The 21,278-nt window shown below is 48.0% G+C and overlaps 1 protein-coding gene across 8 annotated transcripts in view; it reads left to right on the top strand.

Annotated features, from left to right (window-relative positions):
* The window catches only part of ACACA (acetyl-CoA carboxylase alpha), a 103,410-nt gene that overhangs the window by 76,091 nt on the left and 6,041 nt on the right, over positions 1-21,278 (top strand). For all 8 annotated transcript variants that reach the window (XM_032130232.1, XM_032130233.1, XM_032130231.1 and 5 more), the window contains 7 exons: positions 5,513-5,656; positions 5,751-5,871; positions 7,489-7,585; positions 9,018-9,114; positions 9,730-9,865; positions 14,210-14,387; positions 14,650-14,762. In XM_032130232.1, the coding sequence (XP_031986123.1) occupies positions 5,513-5,656; positions 5,751-5,871; positions 7,489-7,585; positions 9,018-9,114; positions 9,730-9,865; positions 14,210-14,387; positions 14,650-14,762 (886 nt within the window). The remainder of the gene's footprint in view (positions 1-5,512; positions 5,657-5,750; positions 5,872-7,488; positions 7,586-9,017; positions 9,115-9,729; positions 9,866-14,209; positions 14,388-14,649; positions 14,763-21,278) is intronic.

Below are 21,278 nucleotides of genomic sequence, written 5' to 3' on the forward strand. Positions count from 1 at the left end.
AAGCTCTTTTTTTTGAGACTCAAGGCAGGGATAGCTCAGTATCTGCTCAAGATGACTTCAGTCTTGGGATTAGATCAAAGCAATCGTGTGAGAGCAATCATGTGAGTTAGAACAGCAAGTGCCAGCCCTGTCATTCAAAGAAGCATTATAATTATTAATGCATGATATGAATCTGTCTGTAGTGGCACAGCAGGACTATTAGGAGGATCTGGATGGGTGCCGGGTGCTGGAGAATGCTAAACAAGGAGGGGTGGGAAATGTCAACCAGAGATCAACACTCACCAGTGTCAAGTGTTGGTTCCTTGTGTGGAGGTTGGAGCTGCCCAAGGTTATCCCACTCTTGGGAAGCAGGAGAGGCCCCTCTGCTCTGCCCTGGGTGCTTGTGACAGTGAAGGTGGTGAGAACGAGGGTGGTTTCATGGTGGAGGCTGGGTTCTCCAGCTCCCAGAGCTGCCCCAGGACCATGGTGCTGTTGGAGGTGTCCCTGATGTGGGTCACTGGCTCAGACCCAGCAAAGCCAGGCTCATTCCTTTCTTTCCCTGCCAGTGAGAGTTTAGGTGCTGGAGGGGGGTGTGCTTGGCGACACTGCTGGTGGCACACAGGTCCTTGCTCTGTGTGGAGCAGTGGATGCAAGCAGGATGGATGCCTGGGCCTCAGTGCAGATAAACAACCACCACCCTCCATTGCTGCATTTTCGTTTTAATTGCCTTTCTTTAAGTGGTGATATTTGTGTATTGTTCCCATTAGAGACAATTTACGTTCCAGGCATGGCATTATCAGTCCCTTGATGTTTGCTTAGGGAAGAAAGTCTAATAGATTTCTGTTGACTTTTTTTATTCTCCCTCCTTCTATCATTTTTAATATGGATCTTGCTCAGTTTATCTGTGTGGGTGGGGGCTCTGTGTGTGTTTATTCCTGCTAAACAGGAGTTTAGCATCGTGGCCCATATTCTGCCTGTCCAAATCTCTTCCCCAGGACTGTATCCCAGCTCCTGGGGATCCTGCAGGGTATGTTCTCACTGGAGCATTAACTCTGCTCCCCAATGTTCCATAGGAGCCGAACTTCTCAAACATATCCCAGAATAACTGCTTCTCTTGGGACCAGCCCTCTTGGGATGTCCCCAGGAGGACATCTGGGTGACCTGCCTGGGGTCTTTTCTGGAGAAATTCCCTGTGATTCTGGACACATGATGGGAACTACAGGAACAGCTCTGGAGAACTGCAACATTTCTCACAAGTAACCCTAAACTCACACTGGGAAGTGAACAGAGTTTCACTGCCCTGGTGAAAGAGGTCTCTGCACTGCAGCCTGTGCCCCAGGGTCTCCGAGTAACAGGGTTCCCTGGGGTCCAGAAGGTGACAAAGGAAACAACCAAGATCATTAAGTTGGAGACAACCATTAATATTGTTTATGGGGTTCATCTCTAGATTAGGGAACCCCTGGCTGAGACAGGTGGGATTTATGGGTGTTGGCACCATGTAGAATAGGGGCTGTAATTTTAGTTTGCAAAGTGTATTGAGTCCTTTTGATTTACCACTGACTGAGGGAGTGACCTTGAGCAAAACACACGCAGGGAGAGGAGAGAGGGGCACGAGGGTTTTGACAAGACATTTTTCATTTGGAAATGCCACTTCACTGAAACTGGAGCTCTTCAGGAAAAAGTATCAGTTTGGTTGAGCTTCTCCTTTGGAATTTTTTAGGTCGAATGAAAAGTTGTTCAGTTTTTATTTCCCAGCTGATTTTTCTTCCCAAATTAATTTTTACTTTTAATACATGCAACAAATATTTTAGACGTCCTTTGGAGCCTGTCTGGTCTCAAGTTTGTAGTTCAGATATCAAGATTGCAAGACTTGATTTTTCTGCTGCAGCCCAGAAATTTTCCAAAATCCTCCTCAATAACCTCAAGGTGGGAAAGCTTTCCCACCAAAAGCATGTGACGCTGCAAACAGAGAGAATCTCCTGTGTGTGTGAGCAGCTGTGGAGCCCTGCTCCCTCTGTATCTGTGAGGAGTGTTGGGATCTCCAGGCAGGAGCTGCAGTTCCATGTGCACCTGGACGCACCTTGCCCTGCTCCCTGCGGGGTGAAGTGCAATTGCTTTTTTCCCCCTTCCCCCTCTGATCTCACCAAATGAAAGCAGGGAACAACTCCACCAGCAGGACCTGCCTGTGGATTTGCAGTCAGGAGCCATCCCCAATAACCATCAGGCTGTCAGCTCCCCACCTCCCCCCAGCTCCCACCTCCCCCATCACTCACCAAAGGGAAAAAAGAGCCGGAGCTGCAGCTTGAAATATATCATGCAATAGTGTATCATGAATTTCTTGTGAATCACATTGGAGAAGCAGGTTTATTTATTTCCGAGACTCTAAATCAATACAAAGTAGGTCTCTTAGTTCTGAAGCTGGGATGGAGTGGGAAAAAATGAGCCCATTGTACTCTTAAAACTTTGGGGAAAGGAGATGACAGCTATATAATTCCATTTACCAGGCACTAGGGGCTTTAATGTGAAGGTGACAGGGAGCTCTTTGTGCATTTAGAGCACCATATCTTCTAAATAAAAGATCTGTAGACTTGATAGTGGAGTATAGCTCTGCCTTTAATAATCTCCAAGCATTAGACCGAGCCAATCTGTTCCCAAGTCAGAAGGGTCCCCCACCGAACGCTCGTAAATTAGAAGTGCAGGAACTGCATGGATTCAGGGATCAGGAATGCAGGGAGGGCAGAGAGGAGCTGTCTGTGCTCCCACTGCCGGGCAGAGGGGCTGTGCATTCGGGAAGGGCTCTGTGCTCAGCTGGGCTCCATTCCCTCTTGCTGCTTTTCCCCCTCTAATACGTGATCCACGTGGGGGAAGAGCTGGAAATGAGCGCTGAGCTCTGTCGAGGCTTGACTGCACATAATAGCAGTCAGGTTTGAAGTTCCTACATTGTGTTCCTACATTTTTTCTGATGAGACATTCATTCCCATCATTTCTGCCTGTTTATGAAAAATAGGCTATTTATAGGACGTGCATATCCCTCTTCTGCTTCATGTTTCTGGCAGACAATATAAATTGTGGATGGGAATTGCAATTATTGAAATTATTTGGATAAAAATCTGGCACTTATATTTGATATAAACACATGATATGCTCGGAATAATAACAGCACTTATGTTACATAATGATTCCCATTCAGGCCCTCCAAGCTGTCATGTTTTCAGGTCTTTCATCCTGGGTGAAACAGATGAGCTAACCCAGCCCTCAGCCAGCCCAGCTTTGCAGGGAATGTCCCAACTCTCCAGCAGCTCAGGTTCTGAGAGGAGAAAGCAGCTGCTCAGCATGGGTTGGAGTGCTAGAAAATTATTAATATGCACATGAGGGCCTATAAACCTGCTGAGGATCATCCTTTAGAGGCTGTAAGAATCCTGGCTCTGCTTGTGCTTGCCAGAAGATCCTCTGAAGTAACAAGAAATGTGGTTTCCTAATGGGTTTTTGGAAGATCAGATGAACTCAGTGTTGGCAGCACTGCCCAAGTATTTTGGAATATTTTGAAACTCTTCTCTGAGGTAACAAATGACAGGACAATAGGAAATGGCCTCAAGCTCTGCCAGGGGAGGTTCAGGTTGGACATGGGGAAGAATTCCATCATGGAAGGAGTTTAAGGCCCCTTCCCACCCAGACCATTCTAGGATTCCATGATTCTCCTGAATCCCCTGAGTGCCCAGTGCCAGTCTGGGGCTGGAGCAGCTTGGGCTGTGCCGAGGGCAGGGCTGATGCAGAGCTCACCTGTCCCCCCTCTCCAGCACAGGTGCTCACCTGAGCACATCCAGCTCATCCAGATCCTGGATCACACTCTCCTCAGAGCAGCTTTTCCCTGCAGCTGGGGCCCCTCTGGCCCTGGTCCCGGCGGGTCCGTGTGGCGCTGGCTCCGTCCCACGCGGGGATCTCCCAGCCAGGCTCTGCTGGAATGGCTGCAGCACTCGGGAGAAGGAGCTGCGTGTTTATCTTCATCTCCAAAAAGGGATTTAAGGGCAAGAGCAGTGGTATATTAGGCTGTTTCATTGCCTGTCAGCAGTGCTAAACCTGAGCTGTCTGCAGTGTCTCCAGATAAGCAGGAGCAGAGCCCATTTTGCATGTACATACGTTTGCATTAGTTCAGAGAGGGGGGAGTTTAAATCCTCTTTATTTTTATTTTCCTCTGTGGGAAGCGTTTAGCTAGGCTTGTGCCTGGCATCTGGAGGCCTGGGCTTTTCTTATTCTTGAACCTAAATCTATGCTGCTGTCTTCTCTACCATGGCTTTGCTTGGCACCGATTTTGTTAGAGGAGGAGGAAGGTGTTTGAGCTCAGAAGGGAGACCCAGGAACATCCCTGTGCTAAAACACGCACTGAATTCTATATTTCAGGGTTAGTTTTGTAACATCTGTGCCTTGGATTCTTCTGTACATAAACCTTGAGTGGCATCTGCCAGCTCCTCTGTCCCCAAAATGAGCTGTGGCGGGTGTTTGGGGGAGGCCAGGCTGTCTGTGTGTGTTTAAGGGGGTTTTTAAGATCCAAATGAAGCAGGTGTGTAATGTCCTCTGTCTGTTAGAAAGACTCAACCCATAAAAATAACAAACGGCATGTATTTGCTAGAATGTCAAAGTTATGAGTTTATTTTGTAATGATGTGCTCCTGCCTTCATGAGGTAAACTGGCCGTGGCAGAGGTGTTATTAGTAATATGGAGTCAGTGGAGCAGAAAGCCGAGTGACCGAGAGATCAGTGTATCAGTCAGGGAGAGGGCAAATGGGAAGAGACAGCAGGAGAATGAGAAAAGAGCTGTGCTGCCCAGGCTCAGATTAGAGATGGAGCTGTGCAAGAGAATGAGGAGCCCCAGCCAGCTTCTGGCCAGCCTCTCAAAGCAGCTGCTGGGCCTTTGTCTGGGTTTTTTCCCCAGTTATATGTCCACCCGGCAGTTTTCTTGGAGCAATTTGGGATTAGTGAGCTGAGCTGGGCTCAGCATTCAGGAGCTTTGGTCACACTGCTGTTTGGGGAAGGCAAGTGGGAAAACTGCCTCAGTTTCCCCACTTGTGTCATTCCCCTTGGGGATTGTAGAATCCAGAGTGGTTTGGGCTGGGAGGAACCTTAAAGATCCAATTCCACCACCCTGCCATGGGCAGGGACACCTGCCACTATCCCAGGTTTCTCCAAGCCCTGCCCAACCTGGCCTTGGACACTTCCAGGGATCCAGGGGCAGCCACAGCTTCTCTGGGCACCCTCAGCTTCTCTGGGCACCCTGTGCCAGGGCCTCCCCACCCTCACAGGGAAGAATTCCTTCCCAATATCCCACCCAACCCTGCCCTCTCTTTGCTGGAGATCACTGTTCAGAAGCTCTTACCTGCACACAGGGCTTGGGAAGCTGTGTTGTGAGATGCTTGCTCCATCCTTTTGTGCCCAAGTGATCCTGAGGTGCTGCACAGATGGGTTTGTGTGTGCCTCCTTAGCCAGCACCTCCTGGTCACATCCCAGCACTGATGGCTTTCCTGTTTTTCCTTCCCCAGGTGCTTGGACGGGAAGTTTACACCTCCAACAACCAGCTGGGAGGGATCCAGATCATGCACAACAACGGGGTGACACATGGCACGGTCTGCGATGACTTTGAAGGGGTCTACACCATTCTGCAGTGGCTTTCCTACATGCCAAAGGTAATTCCTGGCCAAGGTGCCACTGGTGGCTTTGTTTGCAGGGTTTTGGGAAAGGAGGCTCTCACTTCCTTCCATGTTTCCCTTTTTCCCTTAGAATATACACAGCCCTGTTCCTGTCCTCAAAGCCAAGGATCCTATAGACAGAACCATCGACTTTGTTCCCACCAAGACCCCCTACGATCCTCGCTGGATGCTGGCTGGACGCCCCAACCCAAGTATGGCCAGGAGATGCAGCAACTCTCACCTTGTTTCTAGGCTGTTTGCCAGATGTCTGCAACCCAAATATATTTCAGATTCTGTAAAACAATTAGTTCTAAGCAATAGGGATCTAATACATAAATATTTATCTATAATAATATTAACGTATAATATTATTTATACATAATATCTAAAAGTAGCACTTAAATCCTGAGTGCTCAAGGACACCTCCAATTAACTTTTATAGATGATATATTTACTTAGAATAGTTACTTCTGTGGATTTTTTTTTATGGTTTAGGGGAAAGTCCATCCACAAAGGGTCTGTATGCTAAAGGAATCACAATATTCCTTCAGATCTCGGGGAGTTGTTGTGTTGGCACCATTGGGGTTGTGCAGCCTTGTGTAGGTACAAGTTGCAAACTGGGTGACCATTACTCCTGCTGTTATTAATGAGTTTGGGGGGCTAAAATGAGATCTGTGATAAACTAAGTTTTCTGGTTTTGGATAATATTTTTTCATCATCTCTCAAGCAATTCATCCAGCTGTCTGGGCGCCGCAAACGCCGGCTTCCAAATCGAGTGACTTCAGATTTTAATTTAGTGGAAGCGTTAAGGAAAGCAGATGATTCCCTGTGATAAGTTAAAGCAGATATCTCCTAGGTGAAAAGTTAAAGCCATTTATTAGAGGAGATATTGCCGTGATATTCTTCAAACTGACGCCCGACACGAGGCCGGAATCTAAACGATCAGCTTTGGGCTCGCGATAAAGAGATAATTTTGAAATGGATGGTCACATTTTACAGTGGGGCCACAGAGGCAAGGAATGTAGAACACAGTAATTACAAGTTTGGGCTTGATAAAACACTCTCCATCCTGTTTAAGTCAGCAGAGGTTAGCGTGCTTGGATCTCCACTTTTTAATTGGTTTTGGACTTGGGTTTGCAGAAGCAGAGGTGCTTGTTCAGAGGAAGGAGTTCCTCGGGAGCTCTGTGCCAAGGGGTGAAGCTGGGAGGGATTTGGGGTTTTGGGGGGATATTTTTGTGGGTTATTTTCATGCAGAGCTTCCTAAAGCCCCAGTGCAAAGCAGGTGCCCCCAGAGAGTTGTGATTTCTCTGATTGACTCTAAAATATAATTGAAATTTTCATATTTAGTTCCCGGGTTCCTTCAGCATTCCTTCTTTCAAGGAAAGATTAGGCAGGATCAAGAGAAGAATATGAGATAAGTTTTAAAATAGAAATAGGTGTTCTGAAAACCATCTTTAATGACTTTACTGCCTTTTGACAAATGTTTGTAGTCTTGAAAAAAGCAGAGTTATTTATTTAAAAGCACGGGAAGTCCCTCTGCTCTCCAAACCCCATCGTTTAACAATAAATGATGCTTTTGCTGATAAATTGCTGTCTTTATGCAGAGTAGGAAATGAAATAAGACATGATGGCTGAAGGCAGACAAATGCTCAGCTGTCTAATGTTCCCTTGTATTGTCATCTATTTAAAATTAAATAAATAAAAAGACAGTGCCATGTTCTCCAGTTGGCATTTTTAAGCAAGTTTGAGTTGCTGCTTTGATATTCTGTTTTCTTTCTTCCCTCTCTCCTTCCACCTTTGATATTTCCCTTTTTTCCCCTTCCCTTTAGATCAGAAAGGGCAGTGGCTGAGTGGGTTCTTTGACCACGGGTCATTCCTGGAGATCATGCAGCCCTGGGCACAGACAGTCGTGGTGGGGAGAGCAAGGTAAGTTCTGAGGGGTGTTTTAGACAATTATAGAAATCAAGTTTGGGTTATGCTTTGCATTTCTCTAGAACACAACATCCTGTGATTATTTCTCTCTCTACGTGTATGTATATCTATCTAATAGAAAGAGTTGGAAAGAAAGGGATGAGATGACCTCTAAGGTCCCTTCCAACCCAACCCATTCCATGGCTCTATAACTCTATAATTTAAAGGCTTCCAGGCTAAGCAGTGTGCCAGGGTTGGAAATCAATGATTTGGCAAAGCCAGAAGCTCTCTGTCCATGGTCAGCTTCACTTGCAGTTCCTTTCTTCTGACAAATTCCAAGTGGCTCTGGACTTTCACACAGCAGGGATATATAACACAAATGAAACAGACTCCTTTCAAAAGCAGTGGCACTTTGAAAAAAACAAATATGAGTGTATTCTTCTGGGATTGTTACTGTAAGTGCTGCCAAAACTCATCTCTTGTATGTATGTTTGGAATATGTGTGCTGTTGGCTGTAAATTGTCTTTTATTATTCTATGGCAACTTGTCCAGGGACACACTATAAAACAAGATGTAGCATCTTCATGTGCTAGCCTGATAAAATTTATATGAAGTATTATGGAAAACAGAAGTTGTTTTGAGCTGTTTTCAAGTTCAATAAATAACTGTAATACTTGGATAAAGATGTTCTTTATTAGGTCACATGGGCCCTAATATAGAAGTTATAAGTTACCGATTTAAGACGGCTTCTGCAATTACGGGGTTCCAGCAGACTCTTAATCATAGGGAATGGGAATATTTCCAGCCCCTCAGTGCACATGGGCCCTGTCTCTTCCCTGCCTGTTTGTGTGTCATCAGCTTGGGGTGGTTGGGGAGGGAGCAGGGGCTCTGCTGGGACTGTCCTGGGAGCGCAGAGCTGGCGTTGCCGGCGCATCGATGGCTTTTGTGTTCAGGAGGGCTTGGATCCCCTGGGGGGCAGAGCTGGGCATCCTCCCTGGTGCTGGCACTCCTGCCCATCTCTCTGTCCCTGTCCCCTTCCCACGTGGCAGTCACCCTGCAGCAGCAGATCTGGGGAAAACACGGGAAGTGTTTAAAGTCCCTCCCGAGCCATTCAGGGATTCTGTGTTTTTCCATGGTCGAGACCATCAGAACCAGAATCTGGGTGATGGCAGCCGAAGGGCAGTGGATACATGAATTTATCATTCAAAATCTGGGCTAGGTTTGCTCTATTTAATATTCAGTGAGGAATGTGCTCGTTTTTGGAATAGATTTTGCTTTGAGATCTGTGACCCCTCTGGAACTCTCCAGCCTCGTGCCTCAAGTCTGCAAAAGGCCAGAACGCCGCTCCTGTTATTTGTCTCTCCTGGGTGTTTGGATGTGAATTGGGAAAACTGTCTCACTGTGTAACAGCAGGAGTAGGAATTGTGTGTGTCTCACCTGTTTGCAGGCTGGGAGGAATACCTGTAGGAGTGGTTGCCGTGGAAACAAGGACGGTGGAGCTCAGCATTCCTGCTGATCCCGCAAACCTGGACTCAGAGGCCAAGGTGGGTGGGTTGTGTGCTCCTGTCCTTGTTTGTCCTGTGGTACCAATGTGCAGCCATTCCTGGTGAGCTGGGAATGCCTGGCAGCTGCTGGGAACAGCCCCGGGGCTGTTGTGTGGCCCTTCCTACAGGAGACACATCCCCAGCAGTTCTGCTTCCCTCAGGACTCAGAGGAGGGCAGGGATTAGCACCCAGGAGATGTGACAGCAAAAATCACTTCCCTGCTCTCTTGCTGTGACTGGAGTGTTTCATGGCCTTCCTGCTCTGGCACTTTGCTGTTCCCCTGCCTGATTTCACAGCCCTGGCCCTGCTTCATCTCTCGGGGGTTTTCTCCTCTCCGTGTCCTTTTCTTTCTCTTCTCCTTCCCCTCCTTACAGCATCACAGTGTCAGGTTTTCCATACCATCTCTTTTCTTAGCTAAATTAGTGGGAATGCTGCTATCAAAGTTGGTGACAAAAAGATTGTCCCAGTTTTCCCATGGCCAAGCAGGTCCTACACATTTCATGTGCCATGTTCCTCATTGTTTATGCCACATCATGGCTCCTGTTGATTTTTCTATGTTTTAACTCTTACACTAATGTGCTTCAAGGCCTGACAGTGGATTTTTCTTCCCTCCAGATAATCCAGCAGGCTGGGCAGGTGTGGTTCCCTGACTCTGCCTTCAAAACAGCCCAGGCAATCAAGGACTTCAACAAGGAAGGGCTGCCCCTGATGGTCTTTGCAAACTGGAGAGGCTTCTCTGGGGGAATGAAAGGTAAGGAGCAGCTTGGTGCTGTCCTGGGGGTGGTTTGTGTTGGCTGCTCAGGGCACCACAGAGTGCTGCTTGAAATTTTGTCAAGAGCCAAGGATGTGAGATTGATACCATAAAATTTAAAGAAGGAAAAGGTTAGATCAGGAGAAGTTATGGGAGCACTGAGCTGGTGGAAGTTCTTGGAGGCTGCTGGGCACAAGGCAAAGCCTTTGAGCTTGCAGATGCAAAGGTGGGAGGTGGCAAAAGACGGCAAAATTCTCCCTGGAAAACACCCATTGCCTTTGGGGGTGGATTCTGCTCCCTGTGCTGCTACTGCACCCCCCGCATGAGGTGCTTTCCCAGCCACACAACTCACTGGGAAGCTGTTGATGTAATTTTACCTTATTTATTTACCTTATTTAGTCCTTAAATATTGTTTTACCTTAAAATGCAAGATCTGGCCTTGCTGGGTTCCTCAGGAACTGAGTTTTAGCTTTGGAGTTGGGTGGAACAGGCAGCATGAGGATGTTAATATTTATATTGCATATCCCAACTTATTCCAGCCAGCTGGCAGGAGGAGGAGGAGGGAAGGACAGAGCCATTGTAGTTTGCACCTTGCTCCGTGCTTTTTCCAGCCTCCTGCTTGCTGCTGGTGTCTCCTGACACTCTCAGTGTCCCTTGGGGAGTTGTTTGCAGTTTTGGTTTCAGTGCTGGCTGGGGATTATGCAGGGAGGGAAAATAAACAATTATGCCACCCCTCAGTGCACACAAACACACTGCCAGGAGCCGACTGCACTGTGGGTAAAATGACTCCAAAATTGTGTGTAATGAGTAGGAAAAGATTAGAGACAGCTCTTGCTATGCTGAAAATTGACATTAGTGAAGGAGGAGGGGAAAAAAAAAAAAAGAGGGAAAAAAAGAACCCCCCTCTTTCCTAGTCAGCCTGGGAGGTCTAATTCCTGCCATAAAATAAATAAATAACGCCCTAAATAAAGGCAGCTCGTGGTGGTGCTGGTTTCCCCAACGAGCTCTCTCCGTGGCCAGAAGGCTCCTGAGCATAATGCAAAATTAAATTATAAAAAGCTGGCTGGAATATTCCTCTGGAAGAGCCATTTGGCAGGGGTTTATTTGGGCGAACCGGCGGTGACCCACGACGGGGAGACATGAAGCGTGAAATTCCCTGGAAATTAGCACCAGGGTCCTGGGCTCGGCAGGGAGGGTTTGATCACATGCAAATCCCCCGACATCCAGCCGCCCGTGCTGGCGGGGGCTCCTGTTTTACTTCTCCTTTTTGCCCGGGACAGGTTATAAATAACAATAAAAAAGGATATAAAAGAATCCGGCCGAGTGAAAAGGCCGGTTTGGAGCTCGGGTGGCCTGGGTGCTGAGCTCTGGTTGGTTGTGTGTGGGATGGCTTTTTGGGGTGTCTTGGTCCCATCTGATGTTCCAGCCAGGCTGGTGGGATCTGCTCCAGCTCCAGAGGGGCAGAGAGGGCTCTGAGTGCTGGGATTTACACACACAGGGACGTGGGGACACCTCCAGCAGGCTGGGTCTCCCAGTGGGGATACTGGGGGACACTGGGCTGAGGGCAGCAGCGAGGGGGACAGAGCTCTGTGGGCACTGCCCACCCTCCTGCAAACCCAGCTCTGCTCTGCTGGGGACATCCTGCAGCGTCTCTGCCTTGCCCGTGGCTGCTCATGGAAACCCAGACTGGTTTGAGTTGGGAGGGATGTTAAAGATCACTTCATTCCATGGGCAGGGACTCCTTCCATTAGGCCAGGTTGCTCAGATTAGGCTGTGGTTTAAATTGATACAGGAATTTTGGCTTGGAGCACTGTGGGGACCCTTTGGAAGTCAGGGTCAGGAAGGAGAATGCTCCTCAGCAGAGTTTACAGCCAGCTCTGGGAGCACCCAGGGTGTCTCCAGCCCCAGGAACAGCAGCAGCTCTGCTGGCCTTGGTGGAGTGTGAAGGGAAGCCAGCACTTGGTTCTATTTGATAATAAATATTAGGGTTTAATCAGTTACTCAGTCAGGATCCTGAGGCTGCTGGGACATTCCAGGACAATGCAGTGCTGGATAGCAGGGTCCCAGAGGGACCAGCTCTGTGCACAACCACAGAGGGGTGATGTTCATCCTCCTGGAAGGCTGATCCCAAAAGATCCATAGGCACAGCAATACTTCCCTGACCACCTGCTGGCACCTGGGAAATAAAATCCTTTCCTGATGCCACCTGGTAAACCTGAGGGAGGTTTGGAGCTGTGAGAAAGCATCAAGTTCCCCCAATTTCTCTGCTCCTCCTCCCTCTGCCCTGTTCAAACAATTAGTGCTGCTCTTCTCTGCACTTCACCTGAGTAAAATATATACCCATGGCAGGAGTGAAAAATGTATTGCTAATTACACAATTATTTTATTATGTAGCACTAGTAAAAAATGTCTAGTAAGGAATTAATTCAGTTAAAATAATTTGAATCAAGCAATTATTTTCTTAACACTAGAATTAGCTGAAAGTACTTCAAGTGGTTTATTACTAGCACTACATAATAAAATAATTGTATAATTAGTAATAAATTTGTCACCCCTTTTGAGTCCTTTTTCTTTGCTCAGGACAAAGGGAAAGGTTGGAGTTTTGTTTGGTTCTCAGTCCCCACTCTCTGCTGGGATTTATGTTTATTCCCAATTAGAGGGAATAAATTGTTCTTCCCTTTGTCAGCATTTGATACCTCTTAAATAACATGAAATTCCTTTTCTTGGTGTTTGGGCAATGACCTTGGGAATGAAATGGAGAGATCATATCAGTGCCTCTGGTACTAATATATATTTATATATATTTGTTTGTGTATATATATATAAAATATAGAAGAGTGTGTGTTTCCCAAAGAGCTGATTGCTTAATTATGTTTATGTTAATGCTGAACACTAAAATGAGGGTTAAATGACAAAGGGACCTTGGCTGGAGTCTCTTTCTTCCCCAGAAATGAGGCTTTTCTCAAGGGATAGAAGGATTTTCGATGAATCAAAGTCTCTCAGTGTTTTCAGGCTGTTGCTATTGCAGCAGGTGTGAGGTACATTAATGCAGCTCCTTAATTTTCTCTGCACTGGTATTTTAATGGCCAGAAAAAATGAGGCAAACTGGGAGGGTCCAAGCAAAGAACCCGAATGATGGAGGGGGCTGGAAGAGAGATGAGGGATGGGTACCTGTCGTGTCTGAGGACAAACCCCACTGAAAATCCTCCTGCTATTTGTAGTGAGCCTGAAGGAGTACAGACATTATGTAGGGTGGTACAAGGGGTAGTGACATGAAATTAATGGGGAGGGAGGGCAAGTTTGGCTGAGTTCTGAGGGAAATCTCATCTATTTGGCTGTGGAAATGCCCCTAAAGAAGCAGTAGATTTATTGTTTGAGGTTTCTAAATGGGAGCTTTCAAAAGCACTGTGGAAGAACAGGTCCTGTGTGAACAAAGAGGTGGGCTAGATGAGCCTAATAACTATTTCTCATTTCTTGTATTTTGATTTAATACTTCTAGATATAATTATATGTAACAAAATATATATATTCAAGAGTGCCCGTTTCCATTACAAACTGTATCCATTAGAAACTATATCATCTCATAGAAATTCTTCTGCCTTCCCTTTTTCTCTTTTATTTAAATCACCTTTGGGGCTGATATTTTCGATGTACTGTCTTTACACAGTGGAGTTGTTCTTATTAATTTTGAGCAAAATGCCTTAAACAAATTTTAATGGAAGAAGAGCAGAGTGCTGTTCCCCATCCCTCCCCACACACGTTTTTATGAAGATCTGGAAGAGCTCTGCTGCCCTTAGGTGCATTTCATTCACATTACGTGAGTTGTGGGAGAGGTCCAGGGTAGTAAGTCTGAAATTGGGCAGTACAGTCATACCCAGCCTGATTTCCCAAACTGTGGGAATGCTCGTGGACTCAGGGATGGATCATTCCCAGGGCACCTGGTGTAGAACTGAGGACCTGCAGCCCTGGCATAGATGTGGTTTCATGGAAAGTCACCAGACTGGATTTCCAGAGAGGAGGTCCCATGCCTGGGAGCAGGAGTGATGTGGGAATATCCTGCAGGCTGGAGGGGGACTTTCCCAAGGGTATGGAGTGACAGGACAGGGGGAATGGCCTTAGCCTGAAGGAGGGTACATTTAGATGGGATGTCAGGAAGAAATTCTTCCCTGTGAGGGTGGGGAGGCCCTGGCACAGGGTGCCCAGAGAAGCTGTGGCTGCCCCATGCCTGGAAGAGGCCAAGGTGATGAGCTGTGACTCCAGGCTGTGTGTCCTGTCCCAGACATGTCTGACCAGCTGTGTGTCCTGTCCCAGACATGTCTGACCAGCTGTGTGTCCTTGTCCCAGACATGTATGACCAGGTGCTGAAGTTTGGGGCCTACATCGTGGATGGTCTCCGGGAGTACCAGCAGCCCGTGCTCATCTACATCCCGCCGCAGGGTGAGCTGCGGGGCGGCTCCTGGGTGGTCATCGACCCTGCCATCAACCCCCGGCACATGGAGATGTACGCAGACCGGGAGAGCAGGTACGGATCCCCCTCCCTGCAGCCGCCAGCTGGGACTGCCCAGGCTGCTCCCTGTGGGCTGGAGCAGCTTCCATGGGCTTGGACACTCCCCAGCTGGAACCTCGTGTGTGTTCTTGGCCTGGATAAACCAGAGCTGAAAGTTCTCTCTTTGTTTTGTCTCCCTCTGCATTCTCTTACTTTTCACACACATTGAACCATTCCATTTTGTGTCTGATGACCTGAAAGTCAGGTGCAAGAAGTGCCTTTCTTTTCTGTTTTCCAGAGGAGGGATCCTGGAGCCGGAGGGGACGGTGGAGATCCGGTTCCGCAGGAAGGACCTGGTGAAGACGATGCGCAGGATGGACCCGGTGTACACCCACCTGGCCGAGCGCCTCGGTACGTGGGACGCCCTCCCAAGGAGCACTGGGACCTGGGGCACCCCTCACAAAGGGGCACTGAGGCATTTGATCAGAGTCATTTTCATTTTTATTTCCTGTTGTCTGACTTGGGAAGAAAACCAGATGAGAGCACTGTGTGTGTGTACATGTGAGGTGATACTCATGCATGCTCAGCATACCCAGGGTGTGTAATATAGTGGGGTTTCGAGGTGATTTCTCTTTTTTTATTATATTTTATTGACTGGCTCTCACAACAGACCCCTATTACAAAGGCCTGAGTCTAATTTCCAGCTCAGCAATTGCTCAGCTCACTAAAACCTTGTGGGCCAAACCTTCAGCGGGCGCCGTTTCATGTAACCAAGGGTTTGATCAAAGACATTTTGGGCTGCTGGACTGTCACTGAGTGTCTGGGGTAGTTTGCAGTAATGATATCCATGTGCTCTTCAGTTTCAAGGGAATAAGGAATATTGTCCATGTCTCTGTAAACAGGGGGATGAGCAGAGCTCAGTGCTGGCATGGCCAGGGTCGCGTTATTACCGCGCCTTCCACTCCGAGTGATCCCAGCGCCTGCTGTACACTCAACATCCCAAAATACAGAGTGTTCAGCAAAATGCACTTAATATCAGATATGTTCTCCCTCAGGGGAATGGGCTCTTTAAATAGTTCTTTACTAGCTCTTACTATAAGAGTATAATCTTACAGAGCCTCCTTTTACCTCCAAAATTGACTACGTTTCAGTGGAGGGAGAAGCGTGTGATGTGGGTATGGCTTGAATTTATAAAGCCTTTTGGGATCCTTCAGGAGGAAAAGTGTTCTGCAAATGACTGATAAATCCTGGCTATTGCTGCAGTTACATTTTATTATTTGGCTTTTTTTTTAATTTATGGCAGGGCAACAATTTATATACAAAACAACCCTCCTGATACGCCTCGGGAAGAGAATAATAACGGGTGAAGGGTGAGGGGGTGCTGGGATCAGAGCACTGACTGCAGAGCAGGTTCTACCCATGCCTTTGATTGATCCAAGGCATTTATTTTTTTTTTTTGAATAATCTTATGTTGACTCTTTGTTTGCTCTGCCTGTGCTGATTGTTTTCTGGGTAAGAAGCAGGTTGGGTGCGGAGCAGCACAAGGCAGCAACTTTTTATCCAAGTTTTGTTCAAATTCTGATCTTGCTCTTGTCTTGTGACAAGATCTTGTGATGTGTATCTGTGTGAGAGTGGGCGTGGATACCCCGTTGGATGGATGGGTTTGTTGTCTGTGTCTGCTGGTGGGCAGCTGACTGAGGGTGACCTCACTGTGGCCTTCCAGTACCTGAAGGAGATGGCAAGAAAGATGGAGAGAGACTCTTTACAAGGGTCTGGGTGACAGGACAAGGGGGAATGGCTTCCCACTGACAGAGGGCAGGGTTAGATTGAATGTTTGGAAGAAATCATTCCCTGGGAGGGTGCTGAGGCCCTGGCACAGGGTGCCCAAAGAAGCTGTGGCTGCCCCATCCCTGGAAGTGTCCAAGGCCAGGTTGGATGGAGCTTGGAGCAGCCTGGGATAGTGGAAGGTGTCCCTGCTCATGGCAGGGGATGGAATTGAGATGATCTTTAAAGTCCTTTTCAACTCAAACCATTCTATTATTCTATGATTCTATGACTTAAATCCCAGTTTTTAAGTTTGTAGTTGCAGCAAGGAGGTTATTTTCAGAAAACCTCACTTTTGTCTTCTGTCAGACTTGACAGTGTCCCTTTCAGAGCAAAGGGACAGTGACTGCCCCAGATCATGGGGACACAGCTCAGAGTCCCCAAAAAAACTCTCCAGAGGTCTTCAGTGGAGTTCCCCCTCCCAGGCAGGCAGCTCCCCCTCCCGTGGGTGGATGTCTGTCCGACAGGGAGAGCGGGAATCTCCAGGGAAAGAGAAATCAGATGTGTGCTTAGGGAAGGGAATTTGCAGATAAATGGCCCTGCCCTGCTGCTGCTGGGAGCATTTACCTTCACCTCCTCACAAACAGCCTGGCTGTGCCAGCAGCAAACCAACCCCCTGCTCCAGGGGGCTTCGGATGGATCCGTCTCCAGGAGCGGAGCCACCGGAATGCTGTGGACAAAGGCTGGAGGGTGGAAATCCTGGAGGGAGGGGGAGCAGAGCATCACCTTCACTCACTGTCCTCATTCCCCACCCTGGTCACCTGTGTGGGTGCAGGACACCTGCAGGCCACCCTTGAGTCCTGTGGGACGCTGGAAAAAAAGCACAGGGAAAGACGGGATAGAGTTTTCTGCCGACAGCCTCAAAATCCCAGCGCCATGTGAGGAGGCAGGAGCCTGGTCGGGGCTTTTTCCCCCCTCTTCCTCTACAGGGTAATTACTCCCAGCAAACTCCATACACTTTAATTAAAATGACTGCAACACAAGAGCGAGTCACTTACAACTGTACATAGAGAGAGCTCTAAAAGCTTCAGTCACTGATAAGCATCTCCCTGAGATGGATCGTAATTGCTCCCAGCATCGGGTGATCATTGCCGTTGTTTTGCCACTAATTCCATACCAGAGCAGGAAAGCCAAGATAGCAGGACACACTAAATTGCATAAATTGCATAATTTTTTTTTTTTTGTCTTTTTTTTTTTTTTTTGTCTTTTTTTTTTTCTGGTTTTCTTTCTGGCCAATTTAAAATTTGTCAAAGTCGGTCTTCTTCTGGATCACTGCCCTTTGATATTTCGCGCACTCCATTTGCCACAAACAAGCCGCAGGGCCGCAGTTCATGCTGACTCCAGCAGAAGCAGAGAAAGCTCCATTTATCTTACACTGCCTGCTGAATTCTTACTCATTAGCTGGGGGTTCACTGCCTCTCTTTAACCCCTGAGTGGCTGTCATCCCTCCCTGGAGCTCCGGAGAGAGGCATGAGGGAGACGCTCTCCCACGCGGGCTCGGTCGGGAGACGCCGGGGTTGGACTTGGCAGCTGGGGAGTGGGAGAGCAGGGGAGGCTGGCAGATATTGAATAATTTGACATAAATCTGTTCGTTATCAATTCTCCAGCATGATTGCTGAAATGTTGATTAGCCCCGTGGTTTATTGAAGTGTCACTCAGAGTTGGGCTGTTCCAGGCAGCGCGGAGCGAAGGGCAGGGGGAGAGAGGGTGGCCCTCATCCTGCCCCAGAGCACGTTCCCAGGTGGAAGAGGTGTGCAGGGACAACAGGGATCACCCAGAAATGTAGGAACAGTGCAGGCTGCGAGCCTTGGGCCAGAGTTACAAATACAGAGCTTCAATTTTACTTACTTATTACAATTAGACTAAAACATGTAGGAGTGGAGTGAAAACAAGTGCTGCCACACAGATTCTGTACCTTGTGTCAGAGGTGCAGAGAAATGGGTGGTGGAATATGAGTGAAAGGAATGGCAGAATGGCTCCAGTTAGAGCAAGATTGGATATTGTATTTCTATGTTTCTTGTAGGAAAAGGGCAGCATCCAGTTGTCCCCTGATGTGTTGTGACAGTGGGAATGTCCTCCTTGGTGATCCTGTGAGGTGTTCCTGTGTGCTGGAATGCACCTCTAATTTTATTTATTTCATGTATTTAGTTTCCTAGGGCAGTCAGTCTGTGCTGCTGGGGCTTGGTTCACACCTTATTTGGCTGAGGAGCATCCAGAATTGTCTTTAAATTTCCAAGTAACGAGTGAACACTTGAGTGTTCAGCACTCAGCTCCACTTCAGCACAGCAGCTCCTCTCTGAAAATAAACATTTTGGGGTGCGGGACCAGAACTGATCCCAAGTGCCAGTTTTTCAGGAACAACTGGGAGAAACACTGCTCTTTTGATTCCATCTCTCATGGAGTGTTGGATAAACACAGTCAGGTTGTAGCTTTGTGTTTTAGATGATGCTGGTTTCAGTAGCTGCTTCCACGAGCAGGTGCTGCTGCATTTAAATTGGTTTTAATTCACAATAACAAGGCTCCAAGTGCAAGTCCTGCTTTCTGTCAGCTCCTCCGTGGCCCTTGGCACCTGGGATATCCTCCCAGGAGGGCTGTGGGGAGGAATTTTTGGAGTTATGTCCCTGCCACACTTCACCTGTTCGGAGATGAGACCTCGGGAGCAAAGAGTGGGAAGGGGCGGGGTGGGAATCACAGGGAGCTGCTGTACAAGGGTATTTCCAGCCCGTGCCACGAGCATGTGTGACCTTCACTGGCTGTTCATGCTGCACCTTTCCAACATAAATCCTGCTGAATATTTAGTGAAGCAATTACAGCCTGTCTCATTTAAAGAAACAAGAGACAATCCAAAAATGCCTGTCTCTCCAGGGACGTGAGGGGCTCCCTGTGACCTTCCCTGTCCCCTCTGGAGCAGCTCCCTCCAGCTGGGCTGGGGGGAGTTCCCTGGGCAGCCTGGACACCTTTGGCACTTTTGCTGCCTTTGCTGAATTTCATGGAATCCCAGGATGGCTGGGATTAGGAGGGACCTTAAAGATCACCTCATCCCACCCCTCTGCCATGGGCAGGGACACCTTCCACTGTCCCAGGCTGCTCCAAGCCCCAATGTCCAGCCTGGCCTTGGGCACTGCCAGGGATCCAGGGGCAGCCCCAGCTGCTCTGGGCACCCTGTGCCAGGGCCTCACCACCCTCACAGGGGAGAAAAAGTCTGTGTCTGGCAAGAGTTTTGCTAAAAGCAGAAGAGAAGGTGAGATTTGGGTGGGGGCTGTGGTTGCAGGTGTGGAAATGAGGTGGGACCCCAAAGCTGCTGCCTCCCCAGGGGTCTTTTCAGCTTGGGTTAAGGCAGCTTTGCTACTGATTAAAAAAAGAAGAGAAGAGATTGTAGAACCAGGAGGTGTTGGGGTGTTCTTCCCGTGGGTGGGCTCTGAAGGTGCTGGGAGCAGAACTGAGATGTTTTCCAGCCCCTTCCCAGCCTGGCACTCTCTGGAGCCACAGTGATGTGGAGGCTGCAGAGCAAACTGCAGTCCAAGAGAAATGTGACGTTCTACGGCACTCAGGAGCTGCCTTGGAGAGTGTCCTGTGCTCCCTGCTGAGTTGGGAAGGTCACACGTGTTCCTTGTCGTGCCCCACCTGCGTGCCAGGCTCACTCCTCATGGAATGGGGCTGTCTCGGAGCGCTGCTCCTTTTGTTTCCCTATTGATTAGCAGCCAATCCATACCCAGAGGTCTATAATGTTCCTATGATTTAAACTTTAACAGTTTCATTAACTGTCAAGTACCTCTAGAGCAAAGGAATCCCATATTTTAACTCCCCTCTCTTTGCCAGGATAAGATTTGTGGAAGGAGACTTCTTTCTTCCCCCCCCCCCCCCCCGAGAAATAAATAAATAAATAAAGCCCAGGCTTTCTGAAAAACCCTGAGGCCTCAAGATCTGACTAGGAAAGAAAGAAAACCATTCCAAGATATTTAATTGTACAGGGGGCTTACGGGATTGATCGAGAGCTTAGCTTTTTACAATAGTCCAGTGAATAAGAAATGCTCCTGACAAACGATCGATGATGGGATAATCACTCTTTATCCCCCCTCCTCATTGTTACCTTCTTTCTTCCAGGAGAACAGGGTTCAGAAGTCAAAAATCTTTATAGACGCTGCTTTTAAATTAAGCAGAAAATAGACATTGACATATTTGTTAATCTCACCTAAATCATTACTGGGCCTGGCTGGGTGGACTCGGTGGCAGGGGCTGGAATTCACCAGCGGGGCTGCCTTGAGTGCTCGTGTTGCCATTAAATCCAGGGAGCCTGGGAGTTCAGCGTGGATAAATATAGAGAATTTTTTATTCTGAAGGTTATAAGGGGTGCTTCTCTTAATTAAAACCTTCTTACTCGGATCTGAAGGGTTAGGTAACATTTATATTGGTAGGCACAGAAACAACATTCCTTCCCTGGGAAGGACCTTTGTCTGGAGGGCCTGTGCCTTGGAAAAACACACGTATGGGGTGTGTGAGCAGGCACTGGAGTGCTCAGGCTGCTGGGGAGCTCATCCCTTTGGACCAGCAGCCTTGGATTATCGTGTCTGTGGGAGTGAGCCATGCAAGGAGCAGCAGCATCCTGCAGGTGCAGCGGGATGCTGCTCCCAGGATGATGTCTCAGCTTCCAGCTGTGGTTTAGAGGCTTCCTGAGAACAGATTAATATCTGATCTTCATGCTCAGGAGCCTGTGCTGGAATTTCCTTGCATGAATTTGTCTGATCACCCTCTGTGAGCCCGTTTGGGCCCAGTGACAGCGAATTCCAGCCTTGGGTTCTGCACTGGCTGCAGTTGGTCCCTCTTGGGGTTTCTGTAAAGCTTTGCCCAGTGGTTTAAGCTGGATTTGCTGGGTTGGGATTGCTCTGGCTTCCTGCTGTGATTGCAGAGCCCCTGGAGTAGGCTCTGGCAGGCTCCAGCCTAAAGGAGGACTTGCAGTGGTGAAGGTGGTGTGCCATGGTCTGTGTTTGCTGCTAAATGAACAGCGTGCTGGGACATTATTCTTTTTTAGGAGTAAGTCCCGTAAATGTCACTTAATTGATGGCTCAGATCATTGGCATTTAAAGGGAACAGAGTTTCTGTGGT

The sequence above is a fragment of the Corvus moneduloides genome, chromosome 20 (assembly GCF_009650955.1).
Source record: "Corvus moneduloides isolate bCorMon1 chromosome 20, bCorMon1.pri, whole genome shotgun sequence".
NCBI classification, from domain to species: Eukaryota; Metazoa; Chordata; class Aves; order Passeriformes; family Corvidae; genus Corvus; species Corvus moneduloides.